Source organism: Caloenas nicobarica, chromosome 15, assembly GCF_036013445.1.
Source record: "Caloenas nicobarica isolate bCalNic1 chromosome 15, bCalNic1.hap1, whole genome shotgun sequence".
In the NCBI taxonomy this organism is placed as follows: Eukaryota; Metazoa; Chordata; class Aves; order Columbiformes; family Columbidae; genus Caloenas; species Caloenas nicobarica.
The window spans coordinates 8,379,780-8,407,055 of NC_088259.1; the positions used below are offsets into that span (position 1 = coordinate 8,379,780).

The 27,276-nt window shown below is 62.7% G+C and overlaps 4 protein-coding genes across 6 annotated transcripts; 2 read left to right on the plus strand and 2 right to left on the minus strand.

Moving 5' to 3' along the window:
* Window positions 1–301: 301 nt before the first annotated feature.
* PCIF1 (phosphorylated CTD interacting factor 1) lies at window positions 302–12,002 on the minus strand. 2 transcript variants are annotated; one of them, XM_065645822.1, is made up of 17 exons: window positions 11,910–12,002; window positions 11,568–11,673; window positions 8,976–9,114; window positions 8,707–8,831; window positions 8,120–8,257; window positions 7,599–7,729; window positions 7,209–7,363; window positions 6,828–6,975; window positions 6,542–6,625; window positions 5,694–5,793; window positions 5,347–5,509; window positions 4,157–4,329; window positions 3,622–3,708; window positions 2,947–3,131; window positions 2,463–2,556; window positions 2,079–2,254; window positions 302–1,362 (listed from the first exon to the last, which is right to left on the minus strand). In XM_065645822.1, exons 3-17 carry the CDS (start codon window positions 9,097–9,099, stop codon window positions 1,122–1,124), a joined length of 2,124 nt encoding a protein of 707 aa, XP_065501894.1. In that variant the 5' UTR covers window positions 9,100–9,114; window positions 11,568–11,673; window positions 11,910–12,002; the 3' UTR covers window positions 302–1,121. The 2 variants fall into 2 exon arrangements, with proteins under 2 accessions (XP_065501894.1, XP_065501895.1); XM_065645823.1 differs by lacking the exon at window positions 11,568–11,673.
* A 2,124-nt stretch (window positions 12,003–14,126) lies between these two features.
* PLTP (phospholipid transfer protein) lies at window positions 14,127–18,261 on the plus strand. Its single transcript, XM_065645728.1, has 16 exons — window positions 14,127–14,189; window positions 14,880–14,992; window positions 15,172–15,271; window positions 15,344–15,472; window positions 15,600–15,755; window positions 15,881–15,944; window positions 16,061–16,124; window positions 16,222–16,313; window positions 16,448–16,624; window positions 16,779–16,838; window positions 16,938–17,099; window positions 17,267–17,334; window positions 17,412–17,454; window positions 17,603–17,666; window positions 17,747–17,823; window positions 17,936–18,261. The coding sequence occupies exons 2-16, from the start codon at window positions 14,887–14,889 to the stop codon at window positions 18,077–18,079; spliced, it is 1,506 nt and encodes a 501-aa protein (XP_065501800.1). The 5' UTR covers window positions 14,127–14,189; window positions 14,880–14,886; the 3' UTR covers window positions 18,080–18,261.
* A 307-nt stretch (window positions 18,262–18,568) lies between these two features.
* Window positions 18,569–25,137, minus strand: CTSA (cathepsin A). Of its 2 annotated transcripts, XM_065645515.1 has the most exons (16): window positions 25,008–25,137; window positions 24,737–24,912; window positions 22,165–22,322; window positions 21,938–22,049; window positions 21,811–21,861; window positions 21,485–21,571; window positions 21,240–21,395; window positions 20,765–20,856; window positions 20,604–20,688; window positions 20,408–20,499; window positions 20,144–20,222; window positions 19,891–20,036; window positions 19,743–19,818; window positions 19,545–19,634; window positions 19,336–19,437; window positions 18,569–19,188 (listed from the first exon to the last, which is right to left on the minus strand). In XM_065645515.1, exons 2-16 carry the CDS (start codon window positions 24,749–24,751, stop codon window positions 19,105–19,107), a joined length of 1,425 nt encoding a protein of 474 aa, XP_065501587.1. In that variant the 5' UTR covers window positions 24,752–24,912; window positions 25,008–25,137; the 3' UTR covers window positions 18,569–19,104. The 2 variants fall into 2 exon arrangements, with proteins under 2 accessions (XP_065501587.1, XP_065501586.1); XM_065645514.1 differs by lacking the exons at window positions 24,737–24,912; window positions 25,008–25,137 and adding an exon at window positions 22,560–22,620.
* Window positions 22,831–26,173, plus strand: NEURL2 (neuralized E3 ubiquitin protein ligase 2). The gene is made up of 2 exons (XM_065645516.1): window positions 22,831–23,795; window positions 25,800–26,173. The coding sequence occupies exons 1-2, from the start codon at window positions 23,120–23,122 to the stop codon at window positions 25,913–25,915; spliced, it is 792 nt and encodes a 263-aa protein (XP_065501588.1). The 5' UTR covers window positions 22,831–23,119; the 3' UTR covers window positions 25,916–26,173.
* The last annotated feature ends 1,103 nt before the right edge of the window (window positions 26,174–27,276 follow it).

A 27,276-nucleotide genomic window follows, 5' to 3' on the forward strand; every position in this document is an offset into this window, starting at 1 on the left:
GGCTGGGAGCACTGGGTGGTTCTGCCCCGAGGAGGCCGAGGGCGACCACTGCTTGTGGGGCTGCTGCAGGGAAGAGAAAGCCAAACTCCTCACAGCAGCGCAGACAATGAACCAGGAGGGTGGTGGTCACGTTGCTTTAGGGCACGCACACTGGTCATTAGGAAAAAAAATTCACCAGGAGGGCAGCGTAGCATGGAAAAGGTAAAATGCCAGGTAGTTCTACAAAAAAACTCCAATACTTTTCTTCCTTTCAGCCAGAGTGAGACAGAGGTGAGGGCAGGGGGTGACCAGGAAGGAAAGGCAGGGACACGGGGCAGAGCTGTATGCTGGTTTTTAATGTTCCTAAGAACTAGGAAACAGAAATCAAAAATAGACTTTGCTCTTCTTGATAAAAGTAATAAAATGGTTAGCGGTGTTAAATTAATCCTTACAAAACAAAACCCAAGGAGGTTAAATAAAGCCCAGAGGCTCCGCATAAAAACCACAATGACTACAAAACAGCTGCAAAGACATCTTTACACACCAAAGAAACTCCTCTGCTCCGCTCCTCCCTCTACGGTACACAGCGTTGGCGAACACGGGACTCACACACGTGGGAAAGAAACACGGATGCGATGGGAGCAGCCCTGCCAGGAGCACGGGCGCCGCGGACACAACTATTTACACTATGGACATGGAGCTGTGCTGGTTCCGGCCCGGCCGCGGGAGCCCCCGGGCTCTGCCCATCTTTCTCCCGCCAGTGCCGGCTGCGGCAGCTGCCAGGGCCCCTCCAGCCGCGGCGCCGAGCGCTCACGCTTGCCATCCGTCCCTCTGTCTGTCCTGCCGTCCTTTCACCCGTGTGTCCCATCTCCAGCTGCCCCTTCCCTCGGCTCCGGCATGGAACAAGCCGCTAGCTCCTTCTGCTGTGCCGGTTCCCTGCTCTGGGGTGGGGGCCACAGCCTCCTCCCCACCGGCGGCCGGGCGCTCCTGGTGCTCCTGCATGCAGTTCGCAGGGAAAGCGGGTGCTGCGGAGCCGCTGCAGAGTCCCCGGGCCGGCGCTGCACTGCCAGCAGTCTCTCCGCTGCCCGGCCGGCCTCCTCGGGGCCGCTGGCACCTCCCCTGCTGCCTCACACCTCCCTGCCTTAGTTGGGGTTTGTCTCCCGGCTGCTGCTTTGCTCTCGGCCCAGCTCCCGCTCTTTGTCTGCTGAGGAGGAGGAAGAGGACGAGGAGGAGGACGAGGAGCTGAGGGTCCGGCCTGAATGCTTGTAGGCTGCAACGAGCTCCTGCAGTCGCTCTGGCGTGGGCTCCCACTTGGCGAAGCCGGCGCTGTTCTGCAGGAAGAGGACGGCTGTGTTGTGCACGGCCTTGTAGTACATCTCCTCCCTACAAGGGAACACAACAGGCACTCGGCATCTCCCAGCCCAGACATCACGCAACTGCCACCCAGACCTGCTTCCTCACATCTCCTCCTACTCCTGTGCACTGTGTTTAGGACAAGTATTTGTCTCTGTCCTTTTCTCTCAGTATCCTGAGGAACAGAGCAGGCAGAGAGCAGTGTCGGGCACTTCTGAGTAAAGGCAGAGGCTTGCAGACTTTCAGAGGTGAAGCACTGAAGCTGCACAGCCACGGTGTTTCCTACCAGCACAGGCGCTGGGACACCACCGTCCCTGCAGGAGACTGCGCTTGTTGCTTAAACAAGTTGCTTGGCCAGCGGAGCAAGAGCCAGGCTGCTCCGCTGAGAACCAAGATCCACGCTGCCCCCTGCTCTGCCTCCCCCAAGTGACGCCCCAGTGCTGCAGCACTGGCCGGCTCAGCTGCCTCCCGGGCCAGGGGGCACAGACCGTCCCTGCAACACCGCACTGTGACCTGTGCACCCAGGGAATATATACACCACTCATGAGCCTGTTGTCAGTGAAATACCTCAGTAATCAGTAAACAAACATGAAATTCACACCACCCTGTACGCCTGTGTCAAAACTCCAGGGTGACTGTTATTCCTTGCCTGCTCCTGCTTCCCATTGGTTTCAACCTGGGACAGGATATTTCTGTCACACAGCTCCCGAAACGCATCCCCAGAAGGAGCCAAGAAAAAGCCCTACTTTTTGCAGACGTGCTGAGACCCACTGCGGTACTCGTGATCAAAGGCTGGCAGGATGAGCTGGTGCCGTTTGAACTTGCTCTGCTCCATGCGGGTCAGCGCTGGTGTCGGAGGATCCCGCCACTCGGGGATGAAGACAATGAAGGAGAGCGGCTCGCTGGAGTTCTCCAGCAGTTTCTAGTTCAACAAGAAAAGAACCATCTCAGCACCGGCTGAGCAACGATGTGTCTAACAAGTTCCACGGAAAGAAACATTCCTGGTTCTCGAGCGGCGCCGCAGCTGTCACTGGCCTTTGCCTTTACGTGACAGCCCTGCTGCGGGGTGTCGGGGAGAGCACCGGCTGCATGGCTCCCTTCAGAACAACCCCACAGGTCAGTGAACGTACCTCGAAGTGAGAGACCATGGCATCCATCAGCTCCTCACAGAATGGAGGATTTGCCTCAAAAGAGCCACTTATAGGGAAAAAATCCAGGCACGGGCTGGAGGAAAAAGACAAAGATGCCTGTCAGAGAGGCCAGAATTCTAATTTTCACATGTTAAAAAGCATCCATTTCCTCAGAAAAGGCAGTCACACTCTCGGAAAGCCTGAACTCCCGCACTGGGGACACACTCGGCCTGTGGTCACTGGAAGTGACAGCTGATTTGAGCTGCCCAGCCCTACCGTTCTTCAGAACATGGGCGCGCGCTGTTAGACCCCCAACTGTGTCACTGCAGGGACCAGAGCTGCACAGCCAGACTAACGGCACCCTGGGCGGCTCACACCCGCTGCCTGAGGCAGCCGGGAGCAGCCCACACACACCAGCTCCCGCCCCGAGCCACCGCATGTGCATGCACCCATGCAGAACATGGCAACACAACGTAAGACTCACCCCCTGGATCCAAAATACCCGTCTGTATCCAAGAAGGCCGAACAGTACTGTTTAAAATAGCAATTCAGGGGCGAGGCAAAGCATTCAAAACTCACTCCAAAGAGCTTGTGGAGGGCTTCGAAGACATGCACGGGCAGAGCCCCCTGCAGACCAGTCCCTTCGTACAGCCCCACGCCGAACATCATCTGGGGAGAGCAAACCCCGTCAGCCGTGCCCACGCTGCTCTGCCGCTCTCTTCAGAGCACAGCCCCAGGCCACACAGCCGTGCACCCACTCCTCTGGTACGCAGGGCCCCCTCGTCCTTTCTCAAATTTGTGTAGGTCCCCTGCAAGAATGCTCTTCATGTACTCCACCCAACACAGGCCCCACAAAACAACTGTCAATCTTCACATCTATCCTCCAGGAGCCTTCAGCTGGCCCTCAGAGCCATCAACTGCTGAAGGTTTCTTTCATAAAAATTGATTTTTACCCCCTCTGAGGTCTCCAGTGAGGATCACAATTGCTGCCCAGTCTGCAGTCCTACCTCAAAACATGGGGAGCAGACCACAGACCCAGTTCAAGCCCCATTTTGCATCAGCCTCCAGAGCTGTGGGTCCCCACAAAGCAAAGCCCACACATTCGGCTCCCACTATGACCAGGGCTTTCTGACGTTCTACAGCTGCGGTGAGACGGTACCTGGTATCGACGCAGAAGGCACCAAACCCTGGGCAGAAACTTTTCAAAGCCAGAGTCGTCAATGCAACTGTACCGATAGAGGAGCCACTGGAAGAGAAAGCCCAGCCATGAAACTGAGAATGAGCAGACGAGACAGCACCCAAACCCCGGGACACGGAGCGCGTCCCGCAGGACACGAGGAGCAGGTGGGGCTCTGTGCGGTGGCACACCGGCCTTCGCCGTCCGGGGAACCACGAGCTCTTCACTGATGTGAACCAATGTACCCCACCAGCACGTGTGCTGGCTGCGGTACCGCCAGTGTGACCGTCCCTGCGGCACAGCCCATACCCAAGGCACACGCACTCCTCTGAGTGTTCCCAGCAGAACCCCAACCCTGACTGAGGCTCCTCATTTCTGTTCCGGGAGAAGCGTCTGAACCCCCTCCAGGTCAGCACCCTGTCCCTCCGCAGTCCCTCCTCTTGGAGGACATGCAGAAGTGACACCTCTGACCAGTATAGCTGGTGATGAGTCCCGTGGAATGTGCATCAGCCCTTACCAGCTTGCTGAAGTAGTTACGGCTCACTTTGACCATCTCCCCTTTGTACCGCACACACGCCACATTGTTCTCCATGTGCATCTCCACGCTGGGCAGCGGCGGGGAGGGGACGGCCAGTCGCACTGGGTAGCAGTACACGAGCCTGTCCTGGACCTCGGGAGCTTCCACCTCAGCTATGGAGAGCAAAGGGAGAGGAGCCCATCAGGATCCAGGGACATTTGGGATAGCTTCCTTCCACCTCAAAACATGCGGCGACAGAACAGGGCTGAGGAGCAGACTGGTCACCCCAAACCACCACTGTGATCCTCCACAGACCTTGTAGGCAGCTACTGAGGTTCAGAGCTGATTTCCCAAATTTATTCCATCACCCACTGCCAGAGCACAGGACCCATTTCACAGTACCTCTCCATCTCTTACACAGACCTGTAGCCTGTACACAACCATTCCAGCAGCATGAGGCACGCTCCAGACAAGTAAAATGCTTTCCTTGTCATTAATGTTACTATTTCGGTTTGGCCCAAACTCATCCGAAGCACAATAAATATTCCCGGGCTGTCAAGTGAGGAGAGCTGGGACCCCAAATGGAAACAGACTGACAGAATGGGAGTGATCAAAGAGGCAGGGACCACAGAAAAAGGTGACTAGAGGCAGAACTACAGACATAAACTAGGAAGAAAACAGAAAAAAGATCAAGGAACACGAATCCTCTGCTGGGAAAGGAAGAAGGGTGCACGGTGACACGCTGGGAGGCCAGGGAGTGCAGCAGGTGCTTGGAACCCCAGAAACATGGCAAAGGAGAGTACACAGAGGAGAGGGCTTGCCATCAGGGAGTGCCAGCCATCCCCAGGAATCCCTGGAACAGCAGAGCAAAAACCCACAGTCCGGGGAAATGAACTAACGCCCGTTCAGTGTGCTCAGCTCCTAATGAGCTACTTCATCCTGACAAATCACAAATTCATATTTGATATTCCAGCTGGTAACTGTACCTGAGGGAACACACCTCGGCGCTGCACAGGCGCTGAGTGACTGGCAGCGCTGGCCTGTGCTGAACCAGCGATTTCCAGCGCCACAATCTCAGGCTGGTGTGCTCAGCGCAGCCTCCCAGCTACTGCTGTCTATGCGGGACAGGCTGAGCACAGTTTTACACCACAGCGCTGCGGCCCTACGGCTCCCCAGAGCTGGCTGCGTACCAGATATATTGTTCTCTTTGAGAATGGCAAGATGCTTCTCCCGGATCCGCTTGACGTATTCGAGGGATATGTAGTAGATCTTACTGCAGATGCCTTCCACGGAGTCCTTTGCTGCCGCAGACACGTGGGGCCCGCACTGTTTGCGTAAGTGCTCCAAGCGATCCTGCGGAACGAGACCGGAGTCCCTCACACAACCTGCGCTGCCCGCAGCTGCGCAGTCTCCGCGCCGCTGCCAGGTCACAGAGCCAAGGGAAACAACCACTGCTGTCTCCAGAAGGAGCCTGATCTGGCCCTGGCACACCCCCCTTTCCCGGCTCCCTGCGCTGCTGCCGATCAGGGACACTGACCATGTAGTCCTCCTTCGAGGCAGAATGGTCCCGCCGCAGCCAGCTGAAGGTGTCCTCCACGTTCCACTTCACCACCTTCCTGCTGTCTGGTGAAGCGCTCCTGCACAACAGAGAAGTAAAATTTAACCCAGGGCTGCACAGCAGTGTGTTCCATCCCACCACCAGCCTTCTGCTGGCAGGGAATGTGGCTGCGGGCACTTCCCCAAGGCCCTGCCACTCTCCCCTGGGCCTCTGGAAGGTGCTTCCAGACACTTGTAGGACAAGTGACTGCCATGCTCTCTCCAAAACACGGTGCAGCTGCCCATAGTCCTCTCTGCAACAGGAGGGGCAGGGAAAGCACTGACCCACCACAGAAACAGCCCACTGGGATCTTGCCTCTCATTTTCAAATGTGGCCATAGGCAGGAGCTTCTGACTCTGAGAGAACTACCCTGTTAACGAGCTTTTTATTTTCCCCACTTTTCCCCTGCAGCAGAACTTGTCAGAAAAACCACACATGGTACAATAAAACACCACTCTGAGCCTGTTGCTCTTTAATAGCAGCGAGTGCCCAAGCACCGTTTCTCTTTTTTTCTCAGGGATAAATGACAGAAGGCATTTCCATGTCCAGTATTTCACAGATTCTCACATCTCTCCATACATTCATCTTTTCAACATTAGCTTTTATTGTAACATGACTATCAAAAGATGACTCCAGCGCTATTTTTTTGTTGTGTACATTCCTAGTCCTGCTTTTCCTCAGTAAGATGATGACCAGCACTGAATAAGGTGGGATCCAGCAGCCCCTTCTACACGCCCCTCTAACCTTTTTCTCTGTTCTGAACACGACAGCACTGTGAGGAACCCCACCTGGACTCAATCAGCCGTTTCGCAGCCTCGGCGTACTTGAAGAGCAGCCTCTTGGCTTCCTCCCGGAACTTGATTCTAGACAACCTGCGGGAAGTGTAAATTCACACGCATCAGTTCCAGAGCTGCCACCAAGGTGTGCAGGTGGGTCCAGGTCCCAAACTTACACCACCAATACCCTACCAATTACCCAGCACACGCAAAACACAAAAGCACAGAACCGCAGCAGGCAAATCACTGGACTAGCCCAAGACAAAACCATTGTAGCAAGGTGCCCTTTGAGCAGTACCTGATGGGAATGTCATTCATGATCTCTCTGAACATGGAAGGAGACACCACTGGCTCGCAGTCACTCGGTAAAAGAGGATCTGTCCCTTTGTCAACCACCTTCCTCTCCAACATCCAGCGATTAAAGGACTCCCTTGGGGGGTCAATCCCTGGAGCAGCACATGAAAACGATCTCATCAATACCACAAAGAGATGCCCAGAAGCTCTGATAAGGACCATCACGTTGGAGTTCTGCCCAATGAGTTCACAACCAACAGTGTCACAGAGTACAACCATCACAAAAAAGAGATCACAAGGACAAGACAGATGCTAACCAGAAGGAAAAACCCCACAGAACTGCAGGACTGATAAGACCAATAAGGGGAGCCCAGCAGAAACTCACCTTCTCGCTGCTGGCAGAGCTCACGATAATGCTGCCGCAGCTTGAGAATGAGCTGGGATCGAAGCAGCTCCACCTCGGGGTGTGGAGAAAGCACTTCGGATGGTGCTCTCTGCTTAATCACTGCGTTTGTCTGAATATCCAGGTCCCAATATACTCTATGGCAGAAGCAAATGTCATCAGGATGGCCAGATCACTGGCTAATTATCAAATGTTACTTCTAAAGATGCCTCCTGGGGCTGTTTCACCATCCAGGAAACTGAACGATCAAGACCCCTTACAAAGACACAGGGGGATGTTATATCCCTCGAGTTCTCCTTCAAAGATGTCTGGAAAACCACATCTCTAACCTACCATCGAGAAAAGAATGGGAGACAAATGGAGACAACTCACTCAGTTGGTCGTAGCAGAGCTGCCTGCTGTTTATCTTCAGGTGAAACACACCACGCCTTCAAAACTGAGGTGCCTGGAACGCTGGGAGAGCTGGGGATGGGCTGAGCAGCTGCGTTCCCTGGGACGTCCGCCTGCACATGTAAAAGATGAGTTACTGCTGCGCAGAGACACATACAGGGAAGCAGCCCTGTGCAGCCAGTGATCCTGCACCCGTACTCCAGCCAGCACACCCCGCTCGCCTGCTGCCGGTGTCAGTTACGATGGACGTGCAAGCGACCGTGGTTCTCAGCCACAATCTGTGACCTCCCAACTCCCACACTGCATCCCCGGCTGCAAGAGAAATGGCCGCTGGGCAGCACCTGAGCCTGCTCCCACTTTGCACTGTCAGCTGTCACAGCTGGAGCTGTGCTACGGTGCCCTGACCACGCACAGCTCAAAAAAACAGGTCCAGGATCCAGACCCCCCAAGTTTTAGTTTGAGCACCATCCTTAAGCTTATTTGTTGCACAGCACCAGACCCACCTTGGACTTTTTCACACTGTTGCTGCTCAGTGGAACCTCCTCAGAGAATCTCCTCTTCCTCTGCTTGCTCTCCAGGGAGGTGTCGATCATCCCACCTTCCAGGGGCATCGGGGCTGCATTCAGTCCCAGAGGGTCTGACTGTGAGTGTCCAAACAACAACAGCACGTTAGTTCATCCGCTGCCTCCGCAGAGTCCCAAAGACACTAAGTTCTCTTAACTGCCCGTTTCACTGCCACAGGCTCCCACATAGATGAAAAAACAGACACGAATACACCTGCAGAAAGCTAAAAAGTTCTCTTCTAGACCTGTGCTCGTATGCTGCTTTTTTTTTTTTTTTTAAGATTTAGATGAGAAAAATGCAACACAACTCCCCCAAGTTGAGTGTTCTCTGCGCAGTGCACTGCACCTGTACAGCACAGCCTGAGCATGCGCCTGAAGGAGGAACATTTACCCAGAGCCAGCTAGAGGACGGACTCGGTGAGGGGTTCTGAGGGCAGACAAAGACCCTCCTCCATGGGCCATCTGGAGTCCATGGACCACGGCACCCGCCCCCGCAGAACAGCCCTGCGAGACGAGTCCTTACTCACAATGACATCGTGTTGCCCCAGCACAGGCATTTCCCACAGGGACTGGTTAGTGAAGCGGTTGAAGTAGTAGGGGCGGTTCTCCCGCTTGCTCCAGCACTTCTCCCAGCCAGCCTGCACCAGCTCATCTGCGGGGACAGACAGAGTCAGGACTGCCCTCCAGCTCCCCAGTACCGCCACACGCGCCCTGCCCAGCTCAGTGCCCGTGTCCCCCCTCCCCACCCCAGGGCCCTGCAGACCCCGCACTGGGACCCCAAAAGCAGAGTGGGTACCTGGCAGGTCCTGCACCAGGCGCATGGGTTTGGGGGAGCTGGGCTGGTTCTGGTTGGAGGTGCCGGGTGAGTGACTCATGAGAGACGCTTCCTCCGCGGGGCTTCCGTGATTCTCATTGGCCATTTCTCAGCAACCGCACTAGAGAAAAACAGACATAAAATCCGCGTTACAGCAGGAAAGAGCCCAGATCCACTTGGCCACTCAGCTGCAGCACTGCACATTCATTCTGACAATAACACAGCATTTGAACACACGAAACAGCACCTAAGCCATGAAAAATACCCGTTATCCCAGATCCAGCTGGCTGGGAGGAATGAGGACCTTTAAACAGTGCCAGCCAGGGAGTTCTTCGGGCCAGCATTCCAAATACTCACTGTTCAGCTACATCTCTCCCACACATACAGCACCTGGTCCCGCACATCAGGACTGAGAACGTAAAAAATAAACCACACTCCTCTGTGAACATGTGCCACCTTCTGCCACACTGGTACTGCTCCAGCCCTACCTGACCCGTTATCCTCAGAGACAGCTTAAACCAGCACTAACACACACATAACTGTACGGAATTTAAACAAAAGACTTGTATTTAAAAAATTGCTATATAAAATATCATTAGTGCTTCACTAATAACAACTTGTGGATTCAGAGAACCATAGGGTAGGAGTCAGGATTTTCCCCTGTAAGGGCTCAGCCAGGCTCTTTTAGCCTTTGGTAACTTTATCATCTGCATAACAACAGTTATGCAAAAAAAGGTCTGTTGAAACAATAAAACTCATTTTAACAATAATTTAAGGTTGCCAGCTGGAGAGAAGCAGGCGAGCTTTTCCTCTCTTAGTCACCACTCTTTCCCCCGGGGAAGTTTCTGAAATGGCACTGCAGATCGCTCCTGCCCGTAGATACAGCAGCAACGAATTGGGGGGAAACACAGCATTTTAAATAATTACTATCTAATTCGGTTACTCAATTCTGTTCAGGCCTTTGCAGACACCCTACACAACACCCAAGTCGGGGCTGCAGCAGCACAGTCTCGTGCACAGAGTGTGTTTTCAACAGCAGGCTGGTACAGCAGCTCTTAAGTAACAACCCAGGTTTGGTTTGCATGCTGAGTTATTTTGGATTTATTCCCCCTCGCTCCTCTTGCTGCCCATAACAACTCTGCTGACTGTTCCAGAGGAGAAGGGCCGGAGCTGACAGTGATCGAGGATCAGCAGGCACTTGCTCAGTGTCTGTTCAGCTGTGGAACTGGTGGTGCTGGCTGGGCTGGGGAACTTGGCCCTTCCAGCCCCTCGGGAGCCGCTCCCAGCCCCGCAGCCAGGCTGAGCAGGGACAGCGGGACTGCACGAACCTGGAGTTCGGTCTCTGCTCAAAGCAGGCAGATAACAATAATCGAGCCTACAGGCAACAGCGGCTGCTACAGTGTGAACCAATACAACCATTTACAGCCTCAGCAGGTGAGCGCTGCGCAATGTTTGTTTGCTCACACTTCCCCGGGAGCTCCAGCCCCCTGTGCTCTCTGCAGCCCCCTCACTGCAGCCGGTGCCCAGAATGCAGCCCAGGAGCCCAGTCAGTCCCGCGGCAGCAGCGGGACGGGGGTTGGGGTGTCAGAGGGGCCCTGGGGCAGCAGCACTGCCCAGGCAGCAGCTTTGGGAGGACGTGTTCAGAGCGCCTCCCCAAACCCAACACAGACGTGCACATGCTGATGGGTCCTGCACACCACACAGGCACAATAATGAACCGGTACATACTGACGGACCAGACCTCCCCAGGTGGGGATGTACAGGGATGTATTTTGAGAAGTTACAAACAGCACCGGTGAGCAAGACCCTCCTGACAGGACAGACACCAGCTGCAGCTCCTTGCCAGCAGTTTTCACCACTGATCAATAAAAACCGCTGTCAAACAGCGTTCACTGGCTTTGCCTTTTCCCACTTAAACTAGAATGGTGGAAGTAGAAGTTTTATCACTTGATCAGTGTTGACGAGTATTAAAACCAAGTACCCTTAAGGTCTGGGAAAAAGAAAAAAGCAAACTAAGGGGAATCCTGACAGAGGCAACTCTACTTTTATGTAACTAGTACCACGACTTTAGATAGTGAAAGAGAGCCAGGGTGAGCGTTTCATGGTGATGAAGGTGTTGTTTTTATAAACCACGGCAACGCACGCAGCCAGAGCCCGCATGGGGAACAGACACGCAGTAAAGAGCACAGCAAACGGGATCGCTACATGTCCCCATTGCAGCGGGTGGGACTTTACATCAGCCACCAGCAAACACCAGGGCAGAGCAGCGGCAGCCCCGGGACAGGGCTGGAGCGGGACCAGGGCAGCGCTAGAGCTCCCGGGGCAGAGCCGGAGCTCCCGGGGCAGCCCGGCCAGGGGCAGCGGGGCCCGTGCGTGCCAGGGCCAGCCCGCTGCCGGGCAGCGTGGAGGCGGCTCCCGGGGCTGCACTCCCGGAGGCGGCGGGACGGAGCTCCTGTGGGCGGCGGGACCGGCAGGCAGCCCGGGACAAAGGGGTGCGGCGAGTGCGCAGCGAAGGCGGCGGCGGTGACAGCTGTGCCGGCGGGACGGGAGGAGCCCGGGGCGGGCGGTACTTACGGGGCCGGGCTGCCTGTCGGGACGCGGGGCCGTCGCTCCGTGCTGGCCGCTGGCGCGCCGGGGCCGCATCCTCATAGCGGGGCGTCCCGCTGGCCCGCGGGGGCCGCTGCGGAGACACGAGCCCGTTACGGCGCCGCGGGGAGGAGCCGGCGGGCGCGCGCAAGCGCGGCGGCGGGAGCGCGGGGCCCAGCGCAGCGGCGGCGGCGGCCGCGCTCTAAGATGGCGGCCGCGGGCCTGCGCCGCCTCCCGCCCGCCGCCCCGCGCGCCGCCGCCCTCCCCCTCCTCCTCCTCCTCCTCCTCCTCCCTCAGGGCCAGTCCCGGCCGCGCGGGAGCGCCGCTTACCTGGGCGCGAGGTCGGGGGCTGCAGGCACCGGGCACCGCCGCGTCTCCCGCCGCCGCCCCACCTCCGCCTCGCCCGCCCCGCCGCCGCCATCTTGCGCCGGGACCGCGGGCCGCGGGTGCGCAGGCGCGGGGCCGCACCGCCCTCGGCACTGCGCAGGCGCCGCCGCGCGGCCGTGCTCCTGCCCATGCGCACTCGCTGCGCGCCCCGGCCCGGCGGCAGAGCGCCTGCGCGGAGCCTGGCGCGCGCGCTTCGGCGGCCGGGCCGGCGCACGCGCGGAGGGGGGCGGAGGCCCCGCCCGCCCCAGCGCCATCTTTGGTTTGGCGCGGCGGCCCCGCCCCGCTGTGGGCACGGCCCGGGGCCGCCGCCGCCGCTATTTCGGGCCGCGCAGCCTGTCATTGCGGGCTGGCCCGCCCGCCGCGGGCGGCTCCGGCACAGGGAGGGCGAGGTCGCCGGCGGCCGCCAGCAAAGGGCCTTTGAAGTGGGGCGGCGCCGGGCGGAGCGCGCCCGAGGGCGGCGGCAGCGCCTTGATGTGCCGGCGGCTGCGGCCCGGCCGGGCCCGCAGCGGGGATTCCCGCGGCCGCTCCCCCGCCCCGGGCGCCGCGGGTGCCGTGCGCCCGCTGGCAGGGGCGGCTCCGGGACGTCCCGCCCGCACGGCCCCGCCGCCCGCTGGGTCATCTGGCCCCGGTGCTCGGGTGTCGGAACGGCCGGCGCGCAGTGCCAGGGTGCGTGTGCGCCCGGCCGTGCGCCCGCCCCGCGCAGCCGTTGCAGCCGGGGCTGCCCCGCTCCGTTCCCCGCCGTGGCCGTGGGGCACCCCGCTCTCTCCCCCGGGGCAACCCGCTGTGTCCCCCCGGGCTGGCGGGGCAGACGGGAGCCGCCCGCACGCAGCTCACAGCGGGCTGGAGGACACGGGCGGGGACGGGGCTGTCACTGACTCCTGTCTCCTGCCAGGCTGGGCCAGCTCCTGGGGGGCCGCAGAAGCCCCTGCCGCGGGCCCGGGCTCGGCTCGCTGCGCGGACAACGAGCAGCGCTGTGTCCCGGACCCTTGGGGACGGACGGGGCTGCCCCGGGACCGACACCCCTAGCCGCGGTGCCCCGTCCTGCCCTTTGCCTCAGCATCCCCGGCCCGGCTCTCCGGGGGTTCCCGGGAAGCAGCCCGACCTGCAGCTCCACCGCGAGTCCTGCCCTCTGCTCCGGGAGCAGCGGGGTCAGTTTTGCGTTAATGCTGTCAAAGCACTTCTGGGCAACAAGTGCTGTGTAAGCACGAAGCCTCCGGGCCGCCCCGCGTCCGGTGGTCGGAGCCCGCGCAGCGGCTCCGCTGCCCCTGGCACTGGTAACCGCCCGGAGCGCCCGGGGCTGGCCCGGACCGAGCCCTGTCCTGTGGCCTGGGGCACAGGGGACACTGCGGAGGGACAAGGAGAGGGGGGACAGCAAGAAGCCTCGTGCCCTGGAGCAGGGGGCTCGAGCAGCCGGGAGGGTTAGAGCAGCCGGGGTGGGGTAGAGCAGGGGCAGCCCCGCGTCTGTCCCGAGACAAGCAGCGGCCCGAGGAGCTGCTGGTTCTCGCAGGGCCGGGGCTGCAGGGCCGGGATGGAGCAGGACGGCAGCGCGGGCGCAGCTGGGACACTGACAGTGTCCCTGGCGGTGCCACCAGCCCAGTGCCGGCGAGGCTGGTGCAGGCTGAGGCAGGTCCTGCAGCCCCCGAGCTGCCCGGCCACACCAGCGCCGGGGATCCGGCAGCTTCAGCATCGTCTCCGCCCGGGGTTCAGGTCACAGATGGGCACAAACAGCACCCAGCACCCCGGGGCGGTGGGGCCCGTGTTGGGCTCAGCCCCGGCACAGCCCCCGGGCAGGGCTGGGGCGGGCAGGGGGCGGCCGGGAGAGCCGGAGGCTCCGTGGTGCAGACGGCGGGGCTGCCCCGACGTGAGGGACCCCTCGGACCCCGTTTGCCTCCCGAGCGCTGCGGGTACCCAGGAACGGGATCGTGCGGGACCCGGGCGCGGTGCCCGCGGTGGGTAGGAGGGCGGGTGCGGTGTGTGAGCAGCCCGCTGTTGTGCCGGAGCTGGCAGGCGGCCGGGGCTCAGCGGGCAGCCGGGCTCAGCGCCGCAGACGTGCATCCTCCCCGTCCCGCTGTCTCCTCCCAGCTGTGGGCTTGCGTTGAGTGGCGGCTGGGGGGGATATAAAGATAGGGGAACCTCAGCCAGCCCAAAGAAATTCCTGGAGCTCCTGGTGTTCTCCCTCCCTCCACGTGATTCAGCCTCCCCCAGCCGAGCACAAGCCTCCCTGTAAGTACAGAGCGGAGCTGGCGCTGAGCAGGCGAACCCCCCGTACCCCGCTCTGCGCACAGCGCGGGGGGCGGTGGCTGCAGGCGCTGGGCGGGAGGGCCCCCGGCCCACCCTGCAGAGCCCTGGGGGGAAATGCTGTGTAGGGGCCCGGGACCGTCCCCCAGCCCCGCAGGCGGCTCTGCCTGTTGCTGCGGGATGAAGGGGCTCCGGCTGCCGGCCCAGCCCGCAGGCCGGCGGCGCATCCCACAGTGGGGGGCCAGGGGGCGGCCCCACAGGAGAGAGATCCCTTCTTTGGGGTACTGGGGCTCCCTGGGGCTGCACCAGCATATGCTGGGCTCACCTCGCCGGGCGGTTTTGGGAGCTGGTCTGTGCAGGGCAGGGCAGGATGGTGCTGGGTGGCAGGGGTTGTCCCCAGGAGCTAAGGGACCCCACGGACCCCATGTGGGTCTTGTGCACAGCACCCCAGGGTGGGGCTGTGCCACTCGTGGGTGCTGGGCTGTGGGGGTTTCGGGCATGGGGACCTGGGCAGCACCGTGAGGTTTTGGGGTGTGAGAGCAGCGGGCATTCTGGGGAACCAGCCCCCGCCCCGGGGCTGTGAGCAGGTTGGGCAGCAGCCACCTCCCCCAGTGTCCCCAGTGTCACTGTGAGCCCCTTCAGGCCACCCGCGCTGCCCCTGTGCTCTGTCCCTAGGTGCGTGATGGCTGCCGGCCGCTGCCTCCTGCTCCTCCTGCCCTGGCTGGTGGTGGCCCCGCACAGCCCCCCCGGCTGCAAGATCCGGATCACGTCTGCGGGGCTGGAGCTGGGTAAGGGGCTGCGGGAGAGGTGGGTTGGGCACTGCTCCTGGGTCTGCACTGGGGGAGGCAGCTGGAGGGGACCCTGTGTGCCCTGCCTGCGGCCGGAGGGGGCCAGGGCCTGGTGGGGTCGGTGCTGCCGAGGGTGGCCCAGCCGGCGGTGGCCAGCCCAGGCTCGCTTTGCTCTGCAGTGAAGCAGGAGGGGCTGCGCTTTGTAGAGCAGGAGCTGCAGAACATCACAGTGTCGGACCTGCACGGAAAGGAGGGGCCATTCCACTACAACATCAGCCAGTGAGTGCTGCTAGTGCCTTGGGCTCCCTGCGGCCGTTTGTCTGTCCGACCGTCTCTGTCCTGTCCCTGCAGGGTCAGGGTGATGGACCTGCAGCTGGCGTTGTCCGACCTGCACTTCCAACCCCAGCAACACCTCGCCTTCGACATCAACAACGCCTCTATCAGCCTGCGCTTCCGCCGGCAGCTGCTCTACTGGTTCTTGTGAGCCGCCTCCCACCCCGCTCCCGGCACCAGCCTCCCCCTCAGCTGGGCTGTGCCCGCTGGGTGCTGCGGGCGCCTTGCTGGCCTGCAGCTGTGTGCACCTCTCATCTGCTCTTCTCACCTCCAGCTACGACATTGGGTCCATCAACGCCTCTGCAGATGGCGTCCACATCCACACGGTGCTGCAGCTGGCCAAGGACGGGGCTGGGCGCCTGAAGATCTCTAACATCACCTGCAACGCCTCCATTGCCAGAATGCACGCGGGCTTCTCAGGCACACTCAGGTACCCCTGGCCTCCCACAGCAGCCCCGTCCCTGCACAGGCTCTGCCTGTGCCCAGCGCCTCTTTCTGCACCCATGGGGCTGGAGGGGCTGGGCGGGGGCCACAGAGCTGCTGTGTCCCCTGCAGGAAGGTCTATGAGTTCCTGAGCACCTTCATCATCTCAGGGATGCACTTCCTCCTCAGCCAGCAGGTACGGCTGAACGATGATGGGCAATGGTGCCTGGGGAGCACGGCCTCGTGCTGCCCCAGGCCAGGAGGAGGGTCCGGGTCCCTGATTCCCCTCTTAGCCCAGCCCTTGCCTTGCAGATCTGCCCATCCCTGGAGCATGCCAGCCTGGTGCTGCTCAACTCCCTGCTGGACACGGTGCCGGGTGAGTGGGGCTGGAGGGAAGGGCCCGAACCTGCTCCCTGCAGGGAGGGCAGCACTGGGCAGCGGCTCCGGGCACCACAGTTCATCTTCCCCGGCAGTGAGGAGCGACGTGGATGAGCACATTGGGATTGACTACTCCCTCCTGCGGGATCCAGCCGTCTCCACAGACACCCTCGACCTGGACTTCAAGGTGAACAGCGGATCCTGCACTGCCGACCCTCCCGCAGCCCCGGGAGCAGCTGTGCCAGCTGCACCGCAGGCACCACCGAGTGAGCAGGGTGAGCTGTGCTATGGCTGCAGAAACCTCTCCTGTTCCCTGCCCAGGGTGCGTTCTTCCCCCGTGCAAGAGAGGACCAGGAGCTGGAGAACCACGCGGTGGAGCCGGTGATCAAGGAGACCGAGCGCATGGTCTATGTCGCCTTCTCTGAGTATTTCTTTGACTCGGCCATGCACGCCTACTTCCAGGCGGGTGTGCTGGCCATAGAGCTCCAGGGCGAGAAGGTGAGCGGTGCTGGGACAGGCAGGTGTCTGCGGGCAGGAGGGAGGGCTGGGCTCTGCCTGCAGGGTGAGGAGCTACGTCCGGAGAGCAGCCCTGCTGGGATCAACAGCAACCACTCACTCACCCTCCGGCGCTTTGGCTTCATCCTCCCTGCAGGTGCCCAAGGACCTGGAGGTTTTGCTCAGAGCCACCTTCTTCGGGACCATTTTCATGCAGGTGTGAGGGGCACTCAGCCAGGGCAGGAGGCTCAGGGCGGCCCCGGGACAGGGCACAGCCCTGTGCAGCTTCGTGCCCTGGCTCACCTGCCCTTCTCAGAGCCCGGCCGTGGATGCTCCCCTGCGGCTGGTGCTGCAGGCATCAGCTCCCCCACGCTGCGTCATCAAACCCTCAGGCACCTCCGTCTCTGTCTCTGCCTTCCTGAACATCTCACTGGTGCCACCAGGTCGCCCCGCCATCCAGCTCTCCAGCATGGCCATGGTGAGGGGCACGCGGGGCTGAGGCTCCAGCACACAAAGAGCATTTCCCACACACACGGGACGGCTCCAGTGTCCCAGAGCCAGGGGCTGGCTGGGCTGTGACACAGGAGCAGCAGCCTGGCCACTACGGAACCACAGGGCTGTGGTTCACCCCCCCTCCCTCCCCAGGAGACCAAGCTGAACGCCAAGGTGTTTCTGCAGGGGAAGGCGCTGCGTGTGCAGCTGGACATGCGGCGGTATGGGCGTGCAGGGCCTGCGGGGGCTGTGAGGAGGGTCCCCCCGCACCCTGCTCATGGCTGCTCTCTCCCTGCAGGTTCCGCATCTACTCCAAGCAGTCGGCGCTGGAGTCACTGGCGGTGAGTGGAGCCCCTGTGCCCAGGGTCTGGCCTCACGCTGCTCCCTGGGCACAGCACAGGCTTGGGGGGGCTGCATGTTGCAGGACGCCCCTTCCCAGCACGGGCAGGTGGCTCTGCCACCGCGCTCACCTGTACTGCTCTCCCACAGCTGTTCTCGCTGCAAGCGCCCCTGAAGACACTGCTGCAGTTGACCATCATGCCCATCATTAATGGTATGCACCGCGGCTGCCGCACAGTGGCTTGGGCAGGGGCCAGTGGGACTTGGCTTCACTGTGTCTCTCCCTCCCTGCAGAGAGAACTAAAAAGGGGGTGCAGATCCCGCTGCCAGAGGGCATGGACTTCACCAAGGAGGTAGTCACCAACCACGCGGTACGTGGCGGGATGGGGACAGTCCGGGTACCCCCAGCTGGGGCAGGGACCACGTCCTGCTGGGCAGGGTGCAGTCACACCAGCCTCGCATTGATCCTCTTCCGCTCTGCAGGGATTCCTCACGGTGGGAGCTGATCTCCACTTCTCCAAGGGGCTGCGGGAGGTGATTGAGAAATACCACCCGGCCCCCATTGCCCCAGCTGAGCCCAGCACAGAGCCCAGCGCAGAGCCCAGCATGGGCCCCCACCAGCTCTAACTCTCCTCCCCACACGCTCCTGGACCGAGGGCAGAGCCCGGGCTGGACCCATGGGCTGTAGGTAGGAAGCAGCTTCCCCGGTACCACTGGCGAGGGCCCTGTGCCCGGGGGGTGGCAGCATGGTGGAGACAGCCGCTCTGGGAAACCCTGCTGCACCTTCTCCTTACACCAATAAACCACTTGACCCCAACCCATGTGGCCTTGTTGCTCATCGCGGGCACTACAGGGGAGATGGGGAAGGAGGCAGCACCCGCAGAGCAGACACAGCTCGGAACGGCAGCAGAGGGCTCCGAGCTGCCTGGCTCTGCGGTGGCTCATTTCCAGCCCCTGTGAGCCCTGGCAGTGAGGGGGGCACAGCCCTGGCTCCTGTCGGCACTCGCCTCTGCTGGATCCTGGGCGTGCAGCCACACTCCTCAGAGAGCAAAGGGAAGCAAAGCGGGGGGAGCAGAGCCGAGTGAGGAGCCGAGCAATGAGGAGCAGAACCACCTTGTTCAGAGAGTTTATTGTGAGTGCCCAGAAGCACCGTGTGCCCGGGTCATGAGCTGGGGGGGATTGTCTCTGTGCTGAGCGTCCTCCCTGGGATCAGGTGTGGGGCAGCCTGGAGCAGAAAGGCCCCGGGAGCAGCGCCTGCAGCCGCCAGCGAGCTGTCGTTCCTCAGAGCCTGCCCAGGGCTGCGTGCGGGCAGAGGGAAGTGGTGAGGGCTGCTCGTGCCCGGAGGGAAGCAGCTGCCACCCCAGACAGGGAGGAGGCGCGACAGGAAAGCCACAGGCGAGGAGGCGGCTGCAGCAGGGCACGAATCCTCACCCAGCAAGGACAGAGCCCCTGGGACTCCTTACCCCTCACCCAGCCCCATCCTCCCCCCGCTCAGCAGGCACCGTCCTGCAGGGCCAGGTAGAGCCCCCGGGCTGGCGGGGGGAGCAGCTCGTGTCATGGTGCAGGGAGTGCAAGTACGGCAGCGAGGACGGGCTGTGCGGGAGGTGCCGGGGTGAGGGCAGCCGGGGCACCGGGCGCTGCCGCCGCAGCCCCTAGTATGGCTCGTTCTTAATGAAGCGGCTGAACATGGTGAAGGCGGCGAGTGGCCGGTCCATGGGCACCATATGCCCGGCTCCCTGTGGGGAACAGGCAGCCGTGGGTCAGTGCTGGCTGTGGGGCTGCTGCAGCCCCCCGGCACCCCCAGCCCCAGCTGCCACAGCCCCACGTCTCTCTGATCACAGCATCGGTGTCTGGCATGGCCAGCAGCCCCGTCCCAGCCCTACCTTGATGGTGAGGAAGGCAATGTTGGTGAATTCCTTCACAAAGCCCCCGATCTGGTTCTCACCCTGTTCCGTGTAGAGCCAGGGCCGACGAGCCACCTGCACCTGGGATGGGCGGCAGTGCCCTCAGTGCCCAGACCCGTGCCAGCCCCGGCACAACTGATGGCGCAGTCTGGAGCTGGTGACCAGCCTGGCCTTCTCCTGCCATTTACCTTCTGGCACAGGGAGTCCACGAACCACTCATCCCCGAGGAAGTTGCAGGCCATGTCGACGTCCCCATTGTACACCAGGATCCGGTATTTCTGCGGAGCAGGAGGAGGGTGAGCGTTGTGCGGGGCAGCAGCCCTGGCCACGCGAGAGGCCGGTTTGGCAGAGCCGGTCCCAGGGTCTGTGGGCTCCTCTGCACGCACCGTGGCTCCCAGTAGCTTCAGGTACTGGTCGTTCATCTGCATGTACAGGCGCTTGTAGCCGCGGTTCACCTCGAAGCTGCGGAGGAAACATTGGTGTCACATGGGGGCTCACGCTCACGGGTCCATCCCCCCCCCAGAGCTCGCTCACCTGCACACCTGCCAGTCCTGGGCATCGGGGGAGATGTGCAGTGCCTTCCTCACCTCCGGGGAGTTCAGGTACACCCTGAGGTCTGTGGAGTTGGTGCAGGGAGGGTCCATTCGCACCTTCCGGGCTGCGGGCATCCGAAACAGGCTCTGGGAGAGAGTTGGGAGAGTCCCTGCCACAGCAGCACCCACCCTGTCCCCTCCTGCCCCCATGCAGGGCACATTCACAGCCTGGTGACACAGGTGCCCGGGCTCACCTGCCGCCAGGAGAACCTCATGGGCACCCGGATGAAGGAGTTGCCCAGGTCGTGTGTGACGAGATAATCACCCTCATACCTGCAGCAGAACGGGGACGGGCTGAAAGCTCTGGAGGAACAAGTGCTCAGGGTTCCCCTGAGGAGCCCTTGACAGCAGCCCGACATGGCCCACCTATCCCAGAGGGTCCCTTTGCCAGCTGGGGCCACCCGCTGCCAACTACAGCGAGCCAGTGCCGAGACCCGCCTGCTCTGGGGCCGCCTCACCTCGTGCTCCCTGGGACGCCACCCTCACACGGGGCGTAGAGGTTGTAGATGTTGAGGCCGGACTCCTCTACGATCTGAATCATCTCCTCCATCTGCAACGAGCCACGAGGGTTTGGGACTCAGCTTGGGGCCCATGCAGAGCCGCGCGGGGGGTGCTGCTCACAGATATCAGCGCTTGGGGCTCTGGTTCCCTCACCTTGAGTGTGCAGTTCAGGTTGGAGTTGTCATGGAAGTTGCACTTCCCCTGGGAGCAGCAGAAGGCCTGCAAGTCCTTCCACAGCCTGCGGGCAGAGACCGGGGGTCAGATGGCGCATCGGGCAGCAGCTCTATCCCCCTGGCTGGTCCCCCCGGCCTTACTCAGTCCCCAGCAGCCCGTGGTAATAGGCAAAGTAAACCAGGGAGTTGTCGTTGATCTCGTAGGAGGAGAGGCCATTTCCCACAGCGATTCCCTAAGAGGCAAGAAGAAAACAACTCTGTTGTTCTAGTTCCCTGCAGGGTGGTCGCCACGGCAACAGGAAGCAGATGTGACACTGTTTACTCGGCAGAAGGAACAGGAAGGGTCGGGGGTGCCTGAGAACGCTCCCCTGGTGCCACTCAGCAGGGATGGACACGTCCACCAGCAGCTGCTGCCAGCACCCCAGGAGATGAAAGAGGATGAAAGGCCGCAGGGCCAGACCCACCCCACGCCCTGGGGGCCCCGCACACAGCTGCACAGCCGATCTCCACGATCTCCACCCGCTACCGCTCGGAGCCCTGCGGGGCCGTGCTGAACGTGCCAAGCCCTCGGCTCCTGGCTCAGTCTGGCAGCGGCAGAGCCCCGCCTCGCCCTCACCTTCAGGTTGAGGCTAGGGTCCTGCATCACCCACTCCGCCAGCGTGGGGATGTAGATGCCCCCATAGCTCTCCCCAGTGAGGTAAAGATCGTTCTTGGAGTACTCAGGGTAGAGCCGCAGGAAATCCTTCAGTGCCAGGTAGTTGTTGTGAGCGACCTGCAGGCAGGAGGAAGTGGAGTCAGGCCGGGCCCCCATGCCCAGGCTGCAGCAGGCAGGGGCAGGAACCCCCAGCATGCAGCACTCACCTCGGTGTCGTTCGTGCTGTACTTCTTGTCCTCGGAGTAGGAGAAGCCGACACCAGCGGGGGACTCCAGGTAGAGCATGTTGGCAATCTGCATGACAGCAAAGCAGCTGGAGGTCAGGGCTGACACCCCTGCTCAGTGACGTTCAGGGCTGCTGGCCTTGCCAGGGGCAGCACCCACAGGTGCCCAATCTGCCCCAGGGCTGCCCCAGGGAGGGCACATTCCTGCCCTGCTCAAGCAGAGGCGAGAACAGGGTGTGTTTGGCCTGTGGAGGCTCCAGTTCAGGGCCACCCTCTCCCCGCGGTCGCGGAGGGCGGCAGCATCCGCACCTTGTTCCAGGCGTAGTCGTTGTACTTCAGCATGACCCCGTCGGGCTGGATCTGGAGGAGCACAAGGCAGTGACCCACGGGGCCTGCCAGCCTCGGTGACCCTGAGCCCATGGCTCTGCCCACTGACCTGGAAGGGGCCATGCTCCTTCAGGAATCCCTCCATGGAGCTGCAGCCTGGGCCCCCATTCAGCCACAGCACCAGGGGGCTGCTCTGGGGGTTGCTCTGGGCCTCCACGAACCTGCAGACAGGCAGTGTCGGTATCCAGTGTCGGTACCCAGTGCCTGGCCAGGCCCCTGCCTGGCGCCCAGGGTGCAGCCTGGCCCCAGTCCCCAGCCCGGCCCGGTCCCACGTACCAGTAGTGCAGGTGCTGGCCCGGCCCGGCGCTGAGGTAGCCCGAGAAGTGGCGGAAGGCCGGCTGCTTGGCCAACCCCGGCAGGAACGTCACCTCGTGGCCCGGGGGGGCGGCCCGGCCCAGACCCAGCAGCAGCGCGCCCAGCAGCAGCGGCCCCATCTGCGGGGGCACAGCAGCGGTCGGGGCGCTGCTCACCGGGAGCGGCCGCAACGCCCCGGGGCTGTCCCGGTAACGGGCCCGCCTACTCCCTCGGTGCTGGGACGGTCCCTCCGGCGGTCCCGGTCCCTCCCAGCCCCGTGCCGCCCCCCTCTCTCCCCCCCGGCCCGGTGCCGCCCCTCTCTCTCTCCCCCGGCCGGGTGCCGCCTCCCCCGGCCCCGCGCTCCCTGTCCCGCTGACCGTGGCCGCGCCCGGTTCCCGCAGCGGCGATGCCGCGGGCACATGACACGCGCCCATATGACCTCTGCTGCTCACGTGCGCGGGGCGGGGCTGCGCGGCGGCCAATCAGCGCCGCGGGGGCGGCCGGGCCCCGCCCCACTCCCGCGCGCACGTGGGACGGGACACCCGGGGGGGCGGGGCCGGGGGCGTCCACCCTGCGGTAACGGGGGAGCCCCGGTCCGGGGGGCGCTCAGCCCCGGCGGGCACGGCGGCGGGGTGGGCCGCACCGGTGGGCACCGCCGGAGGCCAGCAGGCACGGCGGGGATGGCCGGGCATCACGGTTACGGCTGGATGCCACCGGGCAGCACCGGGCACAACGGCAGCACCGGACAGGTTGTCCGTGGAGCGCCTGCGGTCCGGAGAGGCCGGCGGGCCCAGCTGCCTCCAACACACGCGGAGTCCCCTCCCGCCCCGCGCGGCACTAGGACCCCCGGGAGCCCTGTCCCTGCCGGGCTGTCACCACCCGGCTGTCACCGCCGCAGCAGCTGTGACGGGGACGGTTAAAAATAGCGGTGTCAGTGATGGCCGCCCGGTGCCGCCTCGCCGCTCGCTTCCACCGTGTCCACGGCGCCAACGTGCTCCTGGACACCTCAGCCACTCGGGCCACGCGCGTGCGGAGCTTCGCCCACGGGCTCTGCTTCAGCCAGGAGCCGCTGGCACCCGGGCAGCCCTTCCTGGTAGAGATCGAGGAGAAGGAGCCGGGCTGGTGCGGCCACCTGCGCGTGGGGCTGACGGCCCTGGACCCTCAGAGCCTGGACGTGGTGCCTGAGTACTCGCTGCCAGACCTGGTCAACATGGGGGACACCTGGGTGTTCGCAATCACCCGCAGCCACAACCGCGTGGCTGTGGATGGGGAGGAGGCGCCGGCGCGGGGCCCCCCCCAGGAGCTGTTCCCACTGATCGAGCGGCTGCGGATCCCCCGTGACACACTGGTGGGGCGCAGCCGGCCCGGCCGCTACAGCCACATCCTGGACGACCTGTACAAGACGAACGTGCTGCCCGCGACCGCCCGGCGCAGCCGCATTGGCGTGCTGTACGCACCGCAGCCCGACGGCACCGCCGACATGCACATCCTCATCAACGGGGAGGACATGGGGCCCAGCGCCCGGCGCCTGCCCACCGCCCGCCCGCTCTACGCCGTGGTCGACGTCTTCGCCTCCACCAAGAGCGTCCGGGTCATCCCGGTGGAATACGGCTGTAGGTATCTGCCCCCGCCAGGTGTGTCCTGCATGCCCCTGGGGGGAGCTGCACTGGGGTCACTCCATGGTCCCCAATGGTGTGAGCATCAGAGCATCTCAGGGGGCAGAGCGCAGGCGACCCCCACGCTGCCTCTGACAGGGGTGTCTGCCAAAAGCTGGGCCATGTGGGGCTGCACCAGGACAGAGCCCCCAGCTCAGGGCCCTCAGCCTGGTGGCCCTTCCGAAGTGGAGCGGAGGGTGTTCCAGCCAGGGGTGCGGGACCAGGACACTATGACCAGACAAACCGCTCAGCCCCGGCCAGGGCAGTGCCCCTGTCCGCAGCCCGCACCGCTGCCTCACCAAGCTGCTCTGGGGCTGGTGAGCCCCCACCATGCCCGGCCTTGCCCCATGGCACACGGCAGCCCCGAGCCCAGCAACCTCCCACCTCAGCACCAAAACATGCAGCTGTGCTGTGCCAGGCCGCCCGCCCGGCAGGCCATGCCCCCGCGCCTGCCACGTGCCACAGGCAGACACCCTGTGATGCCATCACAGGTTGGGCAATATCCGCACACTGCGGCCTGCTGGGGAGGGGCTGGGAGGGCCCGTGCTGGTCACTGGCTCTTGTGTACATCAGGCTAATAAGTGCTAATTAGCACCATCCGGGACAAATCAGCAGATGCCGAGGATCAGGTGAGACACGCACCAGGAGAGTGAGCACCTGGAGCCACGGCCCCTGGAGCTGCCACTGCCCTCATGTGTGCAAAGTTCAGCTGCTGCGTTCTCAAGGCTGAAACCCGGGACCGTCCCAACGGGTTAAACGTCCCTGGCCGCGCAGACACCCCTGGGAGCGTGCTGGGGTGCCCAGCCAGAGGCTGTGGGGGCTACTGAGCCAGCCAGGGGGGTCACTGAGCCAGCATGGGGGGCCCAGGCGTGGCAGGGACTGGCGCTGGCAGCACGTACCTTGGGGAGAGCCATCGCTTCCTGCTGCGCTGTGGGTCCTGCCAGCACCAGGGGGCACAGGCACCTCTGCAGGGGCACAATCCGGCTGCCTCCCCTCTGCTCAGATTGCGGTAGCTCCGGTTTCTGCAGCACTTCCGCAGGGTCACAAACCCGTCTTGGTTTGGTTCTTTTCCTGGCTGGTGAAGTGAAAACCAGAAGTGAGCGGCTGAGCTGCTGGTGACAGGCAGGAGGGGGTGGGGAACAGAGGCAAAGGGCATCTGCCACCCGTCACCCGGCACTCGCAGCGCAGCCCCATGCCGCCGAGGCTGAGATAAGCACTCCAGCTGCCCAAAACCAGCCCCAAGGTCAGGAGCTGGCTGGGCACAGCACGACCCTGCTCGGCAGAGCTCTGCCCGGTGCCGGCCCCACAGCCCAGAGGTCCCGGCTCCGCTCCGGCTGAGCCAGCGATGAACTAAGGCCAGAGCCTGCACCCGAGCCAGCTCTCGTTTAAAGTCAGAACAGAGCACTGGCTGCAGTTCATTGCAGCTGCACCACTGAGCCACCGAGGGCTCGGAGAGAGGAAGCCCATGGGGATACATGTCACAGCGGCAGGAGCTGGGCAGAGCCTGTGGGCAGCCATGGCAACAGCTCAGAGATGCTGTCCCTGCTGTCCCAGCCTCTGGGCACCCATTGGCAGCTGGCACCAGCACTGGGGGACCAAACCAGGGGAGGGGGTGAAGGGGAGCACAGCGTGGGGGTGTGAGAGCCTGGAGAGCCGCTCGACAGCCCCCAGAAAGAACAAACAGAAACCAGCCATGGTACCGCACAGTTTGGGCACGGAACTGTCCTCCCGGTAACGGGAAGAGTGTCACCGCCTGGGCCTTGGGCTGCTGTCCCAGCCAGGCCCCTCGGCACCAGCTGGAGCCCAGGGCAGGACGGTCCTGCTCCTGTTGTGGAGCTGGCTCACCCGCCGCTGCCCTAACCCGGTGTCTCCAGGGAGCCCTGGAGCTGGCTCTTCCGCACCCCTCAGCACTCGGCCTGGCCAGTGACCCACCAGCTAAACCACATCTCTGTTCCCCCGCAGTCCCCTCCCTGCAGACCCTCTGCCGCCAGGTCATCCAGCAGCACATCGTCCACCGCCTGGCCATTGACGGCCTGGACCTGCCGCTGCCGCTGCGGAGCTTCTGCCAACACGAGTGAGGCCTTGAGGGCGTCGCCCCGGCCCCCCCACCAACCACCCTACCGGTGACAGCTGAACGGCTGCCAGGCAGGACCTGTAGCCCCTGGATCCCCTCGCCCAGCACACCCGTGAGCGCTGCCCACGCTGCTGCAGGGCCAGAGTGAGCATGGCGGAGCATCGCGGGGACGTTCCTCTGCACAGACACGTGCAGTGGGGCCGGTGCATGGGCAGGGGGGTGGCAGGGGCTGAATGAGCAATAAAGCACTTCCAGCCCAAAACCAAGCATGCTGTGGGGAGCTGGCACCATGTGATGCCAGGGCGGTGGGGGCTGCTATCCAGCTCCCATCTCAGGAGGAACCTGCAGCTTCGGGTTCTTTAGTCCCCTTCCACGCCAGGGAATGTTGTGTGGCTGCTGGGAGCAGGAAGTGTCCTGCCAAAGAGGGCTCAGGGGGCTGGGACACCCCTGTGGTTCAGCAGATGCTTGCGGGAGCCATTCCCCTCCAGCAAGGAATGACGCCGGGACTGTGAGCCCACAAGCACAGCCAGGCTGGGACCTGCCGGTGGCCCAGGACGTGCCGGTGGCCTGGGCCAGCAGCCAGGAGCACTGGGGCAGGTCAGGGTGGGGGCCAGACCCGATGCGCAGGCAGGGGATAAATTACAGCGGGTGTGTGTCCCAGCCAGGCAGTTTCGCTCTTGGGAAAGATGTTTACCCGAGTGGGCGTGAGTGGTTTCCTGTGCTGTGCAGGGAGGGGTCAGGGAGGGAGCCCCAGCACCCACGAGCTGTGCTGGCAGCATCTGTCGCCCAGGCACGTGCCTGCAGCACGGAGCTGGTCACGGTGACCTGGTGCAGGGTCCGGCTGTCCCACCTCAGTGCTCCCGGCTGCAGGAGCCAGTCTGGGCCCCTCCAGAGCCTCAGCCCCAGCTGGCGGGATGGCAGCGCCTGGGGGCAGGGGCAGAGGTGTGCAGGGCTGGAGGGAAGAGCCTCCTGAGAACGAGAGCGGTGCCCGGGGGTGTCAGGAAGAGATGGTGGGGGCTGGCAGCCAGAGCCCCCAGGCCTTTCTGCAGCACAGCTGGGGGCAAAACAAGCAGCTGCAAGGTTACAGAACAGGGTGTCAGGAAACAATATGCTGTATTTAGTCAGAGGGATCTGACAGTATCAGATAATGTTACAGAACCCTCCAGCAGGAGGAAATCCCCAGCACTGCTCCTGCAATGGGCCCGACTGTGCGAAACCCGAGGTGTCAATGAATGAAGTGCTAAAGGGGGAAAACACTGATGCTGACCAAACCCCGGTGACCAGCAGGGTCTCCAAGCCCATCACGTCCCACAGGCCACAGCCTCCCCTGTCCCAGCACGACGGGCTGCAGAGCTGCTGGTGCTG